The 12,101-nt window shown below is 36.9% G+C and overlaps 1 protein-coding gene across 1 annotated transcript; it reads left to right on the forward strand.

Moving 5' to 3' along the window:
• Positions 1–4,502: 4,502 nt before the first annotated feature.
• LOC107595257 (single Ig IL-1-related receptor) lies at positions 4,503–8,442 on the forward strand (the record flags this gene model as incomplete). The annotated part of the gene is made up of 7 exons (XM_016285610.1): positions 4,503–4,650; positions 4,743–4,886; positions 5,093–5,195; positions 6,385–6,535; positions 6,616–6,793; positions 7,381–7,559; positions 7,594–8,442. Coding segments are annotated over 6 exons (897 nt in total), but the record flags the coding sequence as incomplete, so codon positions are not given.
• Positions 8,443–12,101: the final 3,659 nt, after the last annotated feature.

The following is a 12,101-nucleotide window of genomic DNA, read 5'->3' on the forward strand; positions in this document are numbered from 1 at the left end:
TATCTATCTATCTGTCTGTCTGTCTGTCTGTCTGGGATATATAGGGGTGCGCGGGGCTAGTTGTCAGTTTTTACTATGAATATTAGTTTTTCAATTTCTGTGTTAACCATTTTAAGGCTTTTTTACAAAACTGTTATTGTATGTATTTTTACCGCTATTGCCCCTGTAAAAAGATATGGTTCATTTAACACATTGACCTTTTGTGGGGCACGTTGTCACTATATGGGGTAAGTTGTCACAGTGGAATCTGCCATTTCACAGACTATCACAAGTTTTAATAGTAAAACAATCGTGAAAAAAAAAATCCTGAAATGTACAAATATGTCAAACCACTGCTTTGACCAATACGTACTGTAATTAATTAGGTTATTAACATTTAAAATACGTGGCAACTTTGTCTTTTTGACTTTCGAAGACATGAATATACTCCTGTTCTAATAACATGGTTCAACCTTTATGTATATCACTGTAATTTTATTGTTTTCACATGTTTGCATAACAAATATACTGTATGATGATGGCCTGATAACCCCTTACATTGAAGCTGTTTTTCTGGTTAATATTGTTCATCCCATCCATGCAAGCATTTATTCAGCATCTTGTTTGCCTACCAGAATGAAAACCCTCTCAATTGGTAATGGGAACTTTGTACCCGGTAACGGCCTGTTTAGCTCAGCTGCCCCTGATTAATGATTGAATGAAGTTACTGGCTTCTGCATGTGCTGAACAATGATCTTACTTAAACATTACACTGTGAAAAGATCTTAATGCTGGTGCAATAGTGACTATTCAGTGCTGACATATCAAAGATATAAAAAATACTTGTAATTACCCTTAAACAGTTGTGACTTAGTGTTATAACCCATGGGATACTGTAAAATCCTCTCAGGTGCATTCATACAGCATAAAGCATTTGTCAAACCTGTAATCACGATGATACACAAATCGCTCTTCCGCCTGTTTGAGCTTTCAGCATGTTGGCATTTTGTGTGTGTGTGTGTGCGCGCGCGTTTTTGTGACAAATGAGGACATAAATTTGTATAATGACAAAGGTATGACATAGGTATTACAAGGAGAAGGTGACTTTTCAGGACATTACCCCATGTCCCCACTTTTCAAAACGCTTATAAATCACACAGAATGGAGTGTATTGAAAATGTGAAATAGCACAAAGTCTCCTGTAAGGGGTAGGTTTAGGGGTAGGGTTGGTGTAGGGCAATAGAATATACGGTCTGTACAGTATAAAAACCATTACGCCTATGGGATGTCCCCACTTTTCACAAAAACAAACCTGTGTGTGTGTGTGTGTGTGTGTGTGTGTGTGTGTGTATGTAAAGCAGCTGTAATACATCATGTGATTGACCTACATCAGTAAAAGTGGCCATAAACTGAGCAATACAGTGTAAATTTGTTCTGGAACAAGAGTATGTTTTGCTACAGTCAATATTTGCTTTCATAACAATGTTTTCCTTATTCTGCCAGTCTTTTCCTGCATAACTCTGAATCTTTGGTATTGACATTTATCAGTTTAGCTGACATATTTGTCCAAAGACCGTATTTTCTAGATATGAATTTATCACTGTTCTTTTTCTGGTAATTGAATCTTTTGACATTCCTAGCACTGTGCTCTACCAGTTGAGATACAGGAAATATTTGCTATTGTTTCTTCCTATATGCTGTACCTGCTTTGAATACAAGCAAATTTAGTTCTGCACTTTCGGTTTCATGCTTGATACTTTATATCTATCTGGATATCGAAGATATGAGCTGTTAAATGTCAGCTTTAAGAACTGGTTGAAGGTGGAAACATATTTCATTATGGATATACAGTTAATCTGACTTTACATCTTATATTTTCCACTGAAACAGTTTTGTTAGGTTCCTTGGCCTGAAACACAATACATTACACAAGTACACATATGCTGGGCCGGCATATTGCCAGCGTTCTGTCCCATTCTACATACTTAACCTACTAAACCTAGTGCACTAGTAAATTGGGATGCAGCACCAATAATCTTATGACCGATAACTGATAAATCACCAATATTAAAATTCTGTACGATTTTGTCTAAATAAATTAAAAACAAAACACAAAAACTAAAATTTAAACTACAAATGAAATAGCCAATAGCATTTTCGCTTACAGTGGGTTACAGTGTTTGAGGCTTTACGCATGCGCAGTAAAGCGGATTTAACGTTTTCCAACGTTTCAGTGTGGTTGAGAAACTTTTGGACAATGCTTGAAAATGCTAGAGAGCGTTTTTAAAACGAAAACGCCCTTTTCAAATGTATCCGGATTAATGTAAACGATTTATGGTGTAGGGGGCGGGACGCTTCGGATTGTAGGCTGCATTTGATTGGACTGAACGTTAGATGAGAAGCTGAAGTGCAGGGTGATGTCATCAAAATCATTGATCCATATTGACGTAAGTGAGAGACTATGATTATATTTTCTAAATATCCTCTAAATGCGAATGTTGTCATTTTTTTGGGAGTACGCCAGTTTATAGATTACCTTAAAGGGATAGGCCTAGTTCACCCAAAAATGAAAATGACCCCATGATTTACTCAGCCTCAAGCCATCAGGTGTATATGACTTTCTTCTTTCAGACGAATACAATCAGAAGTTATATTAAAAAATGTCCTGGCTGTTCCAAGCTTTATAATGGCAGTGAATGGGTGTTGAGATTCAATAGCCCAATAGAAGTCCAATAAAGTGCATCCATCCATCATTAAAAAAATAGCTCCGGGGATAATAACTAATGCATTTATGTAAAAAAAAAAAATCCATATTTAAAACTTTATAAACAGTAATCTCTAGCTTCCGCTAGCTGTCGTATGCATGTTCACAAAAGAACGCCGTTCCAGCAGATGATGTAGGACGTAGGCGTATATTTTTCTAACACAAATGCATCGCTTCACTTCAGAAGGCCTTTATTAACCCCCCAGAGCCGTGTAGAGTACTTTTTATGATGTGAAACTTCTATTGGGCTATTGAATCTCAACACCCATTCACTGCCATTATAAAGCTTGGAAGAGCCAGGACATTTTTTAATATAACTCCCGATTGTATTCGTCTGAAAGAAGAAAGTCATATACACCTAGGATGGCTTGAAGCTGAGTAAATCATGGGGTCACTTTCATTTTTGAGTGAACTACCCCTTTAAGGCTAACATATTCATATTAAGTCTAAAAACTAGAATTTTGTTTTCATGTGGACTTAGTATAAGTATACTTTGGGCATATATCACTTGCTGCTTGTCGTTCATGCTACAACTGACCTACGGGGTCACTGGATTTGTTATTAAACAGCTCATTAGGGAGGGTCTGGGCTATTATTTCCCTCACCTCCCTTTTCTTGGAAAGGTGTTTTCCATCACGTCACGTAGAAACAACAATTATTTTACCTCAAATATTCAGAGATTGTGTAGCGTGGACTGCAGAAAAAGTATTTGTCAAAGGTCAAACTGATTATCCTGACCTGATTATCTTGCTTCTGACCAATACAAGAAGTCCCAAAGCTTGTTGGTTGAAGGATTTATGGACCTACTCCCAAACTCTGCCCACATTGGAGTTTCCCAACCATGTTCCCAGGAATCTATATGTGCAATATTTATGTTGGCAGTGAAGTAAACATCAGTGTCCATAATGGACACATCACCAGCCGAGCTTTCAAATGAACCTTCATAATGAATGACCATTAAATTAACTTTTTATTAACCCATTTCCATTTTATAGCCATAAATACCATATCCATGTTGGCAGATGTAGATTTTTTTTCTCAAATGTGGGAATATCAAGCAGTGCTGATGAGAAACAGCCTCACCATTGGGTCAGAATAGAGTTTCACTCATCTCTCCTGAGATTGGATGTCCTCCACAAGACTCCAGCAAGGCTACGCCAAATAAAGAAGTCATTGTTTTTAGCTGAGCGTCATTCAGGTGTGCTCATTCCATAAAGATCTACCTGTATAAAGAATCTAACAGTTTACTTGACACAAAGTGAGGTTTCATCTATTGTAACACACTGATACTCACTTGTTTCTTGTTTTTCTCTCTCAAAACAAAGATCCGCTTTGTAGCAGCGCTCCAGAGTTCAAGCATGATCGAACTCAGTCGGTTTCAGTGATGCTTAGCCACAGCGTGGTCCTCACCTGCAAAGCCTCCATAAGTCTGAACAGCACCAATTCAGACTGCAAAGACCACCTGGAGTGGATGAAAGACGGCACACCACTTACCAACCTCACCATCTACCCTCAAAATATAAAAGACTGGTGGGTATATGATGCAATGCAGTGCTAAACACTGGATACATGCAGTGTATTGGTTATTAAAGTGCCCCATTAAGCCATTTTTAAGGTTCCTAATATTGTTTTGGGAGCCAAAAGGTTTACATGCATGCAAGGTCAAAAAACGCTTTCGTTTTCTCAAAATCTGCATTTAATATCACCTCATTTTCCAACGATTATCGAATGATTCGTTCGAAGCAGTTTTGTGCCTTTTTTCCCTGAATCCCCAAGTCACACTGGGGCAGTGGTGGCGTCAGTGGTCCTGTTGCTTGTCCTGGCTCTGGCAGCGGTGGTCTATTCCAAGTGCCGACTCAACTTTAAACTGTGGTATAGGAACATTTACGGAGAGTATGAGCTTAATGGTTAGTCTGCATTCTGTATGTTAAAGCCCTTTATCATCTGTGGTAACATATCACTGGCATTTCATGATGATTTTTTGCTGATTTTTTCTCAGATGGCAAAATGTATGACGCCTACATCTCATATGTCAACAATGAGAATGACAGGAAATTTGTCAACTTCATCCTGAAACCTCATTTGGAGAACAAGTACAGTCATAAACTGCTGCTCAACGACACAAACATCCTTCCTGGAGCTGGTAAATCTAACAATTATATTTAAATGTCCATAGCGTCTATTAAATCAATTGCATGAAGGCTTAAAGGTGCTGCACCTTTAACTAATATTGTACATGAATAAAATGAAAATGCAACAGTAAAGTTATAGTAAAAGTGCATATACAAAGTGCATGTCATTATTATTATTCTTGATTTTTTTTTTCAATCTTTTCATTTTCATCCTCAGAGCCATCTGCAGAGTTGCTGATGAACATTAGTCGCTGTCGCCGGATGATTGTGGTTCTCTCTCAGTCGTACCTGGAGCAGGAGTGGTGCACAACCAACTTTAGGTCAAATCTACAGCGTATTTGCATTATTTCACCTCTGTCTCGCTCTCCACCCTGCTTTTATACAGTATTAGCTTCAGTGTCCATAACAAAAAGCCACATTTTACAATGTGTTGTTGATTTATTGTATGTACTAACGAAAAAAAAAAAAAAAATAACATGAAATTAAATTATTGAAAAAATTGATTCTATTTAATTACTGTATGTTCTGTAATATGGTCGTTAAGCTTTTTCTGTAAGAGCTGTTGATAATTGGAATAATTTCCCGATTAATATTAGACTGTCCTACTTTTAAACAGTGGAAGTTACATTAAAAATATAGTTAAAGATTAGTTCAAGAAACATTTTTTTTCTTAATGACATGAGCTTTAAAGTCCCCATGAAATCAAAATTAAAGTTTTTTTTTAGGTGTTAGTATCAATATGTTAGTCTTAAGGTTATCTATAAGGCAGTGTGCTCCAAAGCAGTGACAAAATTCACATTTAGATGATATAAGCATTCAAAGCGTGCAGTTTGTCACTTCCGCCAAAACGGCTCAACGATTTTTTTTGACGTCACATCGTACTTCATCTTCTCATCAAATCTTCTGACCAATGAAATCCTCTCTAGAATCCGAAGCACCCGCCCCTGCACTATAAATAGACACTGAAGCGCCGGCTGAGATCAGTTACTTGTTCACAGTGTAGTATTTCCTGTACAGTGAATGGCTCTTAGTGCACAATGTAGGCGATAGGGAATGATTCAGACAGTGTAAATATGTTTTCGATTGGTGCAAATGAGGTCTTGTTTCACGCTGCTTCACGCGAACCGTGGCAGCGCACACCGTCTGATCTGGACTTTGGGTCCGGTCCAGAGACCCGATCACACGGAGCGGATCATATGCACGAGTCGGCATAAATTAAAAACTTTTACATCTACACAGCCTCAGCATGATTATTACCACTATGTTGTTTTACTAAGAGTTTCATATTGAATCTAGGGGTAATCTATTAGACTGTGGCTGTCAAATGCGGCTTTACAGAGCTCAACGGCTCTGGCCTGAACAAAATGCTATTGGCTATTTTAAAAATGCTCGATATGTCCGCCCTCTCTTTCTGTTTCAGTTGAAATTACGTCACCGCATAGAATAGTTCTGCGTGTTTCAAGGCACTTCAGGGGACCTTTAACGTTAGATGCTGTTTTTAATGTTCAGACAGGGTCTGTGGCACTTGATTGAGCTGTCGAGGAAGCCCATCTTCATCATATTTCAGTCACAGCAGAAGCAAATGAGCCAGGACATCAGTCACCAGCTGAAACAACAGCAGTCCCGAATCACAACCCTCACCTGGGGCGCACACTCCATAGTGAGACCCTCGCAGTACACAATACATCTGTGAGATTTAGCATAAGAAGAAGCCTAATCATTCTCGTTCCCTTCCCACAGATCCCTTCTTCAGGCTTCTGGAAGGAGCTCACGTTGGCGATGCCGCTTAAGGTGACGTTTCACAGGGAATCTGCCGGCGATCCGCAGACTCTGCTGCAGGGCGATAAAGATCCCATGCTCACGCAGCAGCCCGATTACCTGGACTGCAGACCGGACCCCGATCCCGCAGGAGACCTGGGTATGAAATGTGCTGCTTCTTCACCCAACAGGGTTTATCTTCATTCAGTATCATTCCAACAATGACATATCATCTGGATTACGCTTCCTTTAAAGGGATAGTTCACCCAAAAATCATTCACTCATTTACTGTGTGACTTTTTAGTCTGTGGAACACAAATTAAGATATTTTGAAGAATGCTTCTTCAATTTATTTTAGGGTGAACTGTCCCTTTAAGACAAACCATACACGTTTTAACACTAAAGCCTACTTTATTATATTTAATATGCAGATTTCTTTTGATTTATGCCTCTAAATTATTAGCATGATCAAAACTTTGCTGAAAATACTGTTGTACGCAATCTACTACAGTAGATGCCTTCTGTCGTATGATTGATAGTTTATACTTTTGGTCACACTTTATTTTAAGGTCCAATTCTCACTATTAAATACGACCTTTGTCCTAATAAACTGGTAATTTGCTGCTTATTAATATGCTAGTAAAATTGGCCCTATAAATATCAGCAACTTCACCAAATTGCGTATTTTCACATATAAGTTTACATATAAATGATAACATTTTATTGTAAAATGTGTTTCCTTTACAGGTTTGCGTTTGCCCATCTACAAGACCCTTCCCTCCAAAGCTCCGGTGCTTCCTGCAGGTCCCAGTGTGACGGCTGAACCAAAACCCCCAGAGATAGACGTGTCTGATCTCGGCTCGAGGAACTACGCCGCACGCACTGACTTTTACTGCCTGGTCACGGAAGACGATATCTGAGTCACAATCCTGTTCCTTTTTGCCCAATGATTTCTTGTTACTGTCACTCTTTTCTTTGTTTTTGTTTATTTATGCATGCACAATTCTTTATGCTTTTATGCTAAATGTTTTAGAACATGTCATGTACAGTCAGGGATTTTGATTCTGTACATATTTTAATAAAGTTGTGGAGTCCATGTCCATGTGTTCATGCCTGCTTCCCTACTATATACAGTAGTAGGCAAAAACAGTACATGTTCATAGTATTCTTAAAAACTGATAAGGGAAAAAGCATAGTTCATATATGAAAAAGCATTATGTGTCCAACAGTAATACTCGCATCGAAAAGACAAACAAGGGGCATAGGACATGTGATATAAACGATCAACTGTATCTAAAAAGTAGAGTGCTTTTGAATCGGACACTGGTCGCACTGTATATGTTATTTCGTTATACAAAGGTTAAGTTATTGTGATTAACTAGTTGATTAAGGATTCATCAGACTGTTCTAAACTAGTAACTCAAAAGTTCAAGAGTTTTTTGTTTTTTTCTTTTGAATGATTTAATAACCGGATCTACTTATTTGCTAGAGAAGGAAACTACTGACATGTTTTCTTGCCATAACTTCATAGTAGTCTTGTATCTCATTACACTTAATTTAGACTGCGCTCACAACACGTTAAATATGATTTATTTTGACGTGTTACTGTAGATTGCAATAAGTATTACTGGTTATGAAAGGGACCTCAAGAGGGCGTTGGCCTTAAAACCCATAAGAGCCCAGACCAATGTCTCCTTATAGGAAAATTATGGGGCATATAAAACATACCAAATGGACCAGTTATAACATGTTTCTGCAGTTGTTTTTGAAATACAACATCTACTTGTGAAAGATCTGTAAAGTGACATATATGTGACATTGGGAGTTTATGATACATTTTTAATGTTGCATATATGTTACATTGGGCATTTATTTCTCAGTTGAAAAAAAAAGACATTTTGTCAGTTTTTTTGCTAAATTTTTCCTGTTTATTTGCTTTTCCACAACATATCAAAATTATTACTTTTCTGGGAAGATCAAACAAAATCCTTTTTCAGAAGTAATACAGTTTTGCATTTAATTTGCTTTGCCACAACATATTTCAAAACCACATAACTGTGACCATTACATTTTGCAACAACTCTTTTGTAAGATTCAAGTATACGGTTTAAACAGAAATATATTTTTATTTTTCACAACTTCAAAATGTGCAAACTGAATAAAAATAAATAACTACCTCACACCGGAGGTTAAACATGCACGTAGTGCAATAACATTGCAAAAATGTGTATATTGTGCAATAAAACTGTATACAAACAAACAATACAATGCTCCGTGAAATAAAAACTTGATCACTCTGATCAAACCATTGTTATCACCTTTATCACTTTAATTTCTTCTATGCACAACGCAATATGTTAATTATTTTATGCAAAACAGTGAAAAAGTTAGCTCGTAGCATTTATTGCAATGCAACAGCATATATGATTTTTCTCTTCAGAGTTAGTTCTTGTATGCAATGCAGTGATTTGTTATCTCTTCACTGCACAACGGACTAAGTTACTGCAATGCAATATACATGTTATGTGTTATCTTTTCAATGCATAACAGATGAGTAAGTTAAGTAGTCGCATCACCACATCAGTTATGCGTTATCGCCTCTGTTCATGTTATTCTCACTACAAAAAAGATAAAATAACCTTCAAATAGAACAAACATATGATATAAACATCTTGTTTTAGTTACAGGTATGCAAAATAGTTTCAAAATACATTTCATTATCAATGTAATTAATTTGACATTATTTTTGTATGCTTTGAAATATGCTTTGAAATGAGCAGCAGTAATTTAAATATATAACACTAAAATAATTGAATCAGCTAAACTGAGCAGTTCATTAACATTTTTCTTAATTTGACAAATACGTCACATCAAAATTCCACTTACTTTTTTAAGGTTAACAGCCCAATGTGACATATATATGTCACCACAATATTTTCTTAACTTGTTTTATATCAATTTGTTCAAGGAATGTATTAAAATCAGGTTAAGTGTAATCTAGGATATGTTATTAAAACATTAGAATTGTTGCATGGGTTAAAACATACCTTTAGTAACAAAACCAAGCGTTTTTAAAATTTACTGACACTGCAACATGTGCTAACTAGACAGGCAACCATTTTGGAAATGTTGCCATTGCAACAAAAATGCACACATTGTCATATGACTGAACCTGTGTGTTCCTTATATGTCACTTAGGGACTAGTTGAAAGTGAGGGATAATGCTTTAAAAAGATCTTTCCAGATAATCACCAGTGTTTGTGACACCCGTGTCACTGCGGGTTCTTATGGGTTAACAGAGGCACCTCAAAGACACCAATAGTGACAGGAACCTCAAGGCAGTATTACAGTGCCTTAAACCCCCAGTGAGCAAACCAATGGCGACAGTGGCAAGGAAAAACTCCCTACTAAATTAAATGTAGGTAGAAACCTTGGGAGGAACCAAGACTCATCAGGGGGGACCCATCCTCCTCTGGCCGGAAAATATAAAAATACTGCCTAATTGATTTATAATATTTATGGCTAGATGATAATTAACAAAATATCCAACCAATTCGAAAATGGCTATTGAGAACAACTCTTACATGTATTCTACAGGACTTACCTGTATTCAACAACTCTTACCTGTACTCTACAAACCTTACCTGTATTTCACAGGACTTACCTGTACTCTACAACTCTTACCTTTAGTCTACAACTCTTTCCTTTAGTCTACAACTCTTACCTTTAGTATGCAACTCTTACCTTTTGTCTACAACACTTACCTTTAGTCTGCAACTCTTACCTGTACTTTACAACTCTTACCTTCAGTCTGCAACTCTTACCTTTAGTCTACAACTCTTACCTTTAGTCTGCAACTCTTACCTTCAGTCTACAACTCTTATTTTTAGTCAACAACTCTTACCTGTACTCTACAACTCTTACCTTTAGTCTACAACTCTTACCTTTAGTCTGCAACTCTTACCTTTAGTCTACAACTCTTACCTTTAGTCTACAACTCTTATTTTTAGTCAACAACTCTTACCGGTACTCTACAAACCTTACCTGTACTGTACAACTCTTACCTTTAGTCTACAACTCTTACATTTAGTCTACAACTCTTACATTTAGTCTACAACTCTTACCTTTCCGTCTACAACTCTTATTTTTAGTCAACAACTCTTGCCTGTACTCTACAACTCTTACCTGTACTTTACAACTCTTACCTTTAGTCTACAAAACTTACCTTTAGTCTGCAACTCTTACCTTAAGTCTACAACTCTTATTTTTAGTCAATAACTCTTACCTGTACTCTACAACCCTTACCTTTAGTCTGCAACTCTTAACTTTAGTCTACAACTCTTACCTTTAGTCAGCAAATATTACCTGTATTTCACAGGACTTACTTGTACTCTACAACCCTTACCATTAGTCTACAACTCTTATTTTTAGTCAATAACTCTTACTTGTAATCTACAACCCTTACCTTTAGTCTGCAACTCTTAACTTTAGTCTACAACTCTTATTTTTAGTCAATAACTCTTACTTGTAATCTACAACCCTTACCTTTAGTCTGCAACTCTTAACTTTAGTCTACAACTCTTATTTTTAGTCAAGAACTCTTACCTGTACTCTACAACTCTTACCTGTAGTACACAACACTTACCATTACTATACAACCCTTACCTGTTCTATATTACTCCTGAATATACTCTACAACGCTTACCTGTACTACACAACCCTTACCTTTACTATACAACACTTACATTTACTATACAATACTTACCTGTACTATACTACTCCTACATATACTCTGCAGCTCTTACCTGTACTATATTACTCCTGCATATACTCTACAACTCTTACCTGTACTACACAAAACTTAGCTCTCTCAGAAGTGAAAACCACTGCTGCAGTGAAACACGTTTCTCCTACAACACTTACCTTCTTTCTGACACAAGTAACTGCTCATCGTGAACCTTACCTGTGATTGAATCACACAACTCTTACCTTCAGTCTGCAACTCTTACCTTTAGTCTACAACTCTTACCTTTAGTCTGCAGCTCTTACCTGTACTTTACAATTCTTACCTTTAGTCTACAACTCTTACCTTTAGTCTACAACTCTTACCTTTAGTCTGCAGCTCTTACCTGTACTTTACAATCCTTACCTTTAGTCTACAACTCTTACCTTTAGTCAGCAACTCCTACCTTTAGTCTACAACTCTTACCTTTAGTCTACAACTCTTACCTTTAGTCTGCAACTCTTACCTTAAGTCTACAACTCTTATTTTTAGTCAACAACTCTTACCTGTACTCTACAACTCTTACCTGTACTTTACAACTCTTACCTTTAGTATACAACTCTTATATTTAGTCTGCAACTCTTACCTTTAGTCTACAACTCTTACCTTTAGTCTGCAACTCTTACCTTTAGTCTACAACTCTTACCTTTAGTCTGCAACTCTTACCTTTAGTCTACAACTCTTA

This window comes from Sinocyclocheilus grahami, unplaced genomic scaffold (genome assembly GCF_001515645.1).
Source record: "Sinocyclocheilus grahami isolate Dianchi unplaced genomic scaffold, SAMN03320097.WGS_v1.1 scaffold199.1, whole genome shotgun sequence".
Taxonomy (NCBI): Eukaryota; Metazoa; Chordata; class Actinopteri; order Cypriniformes; family Cyprinidae; genus Sinocyclocheilus; species Sinocyclocheilus grahami.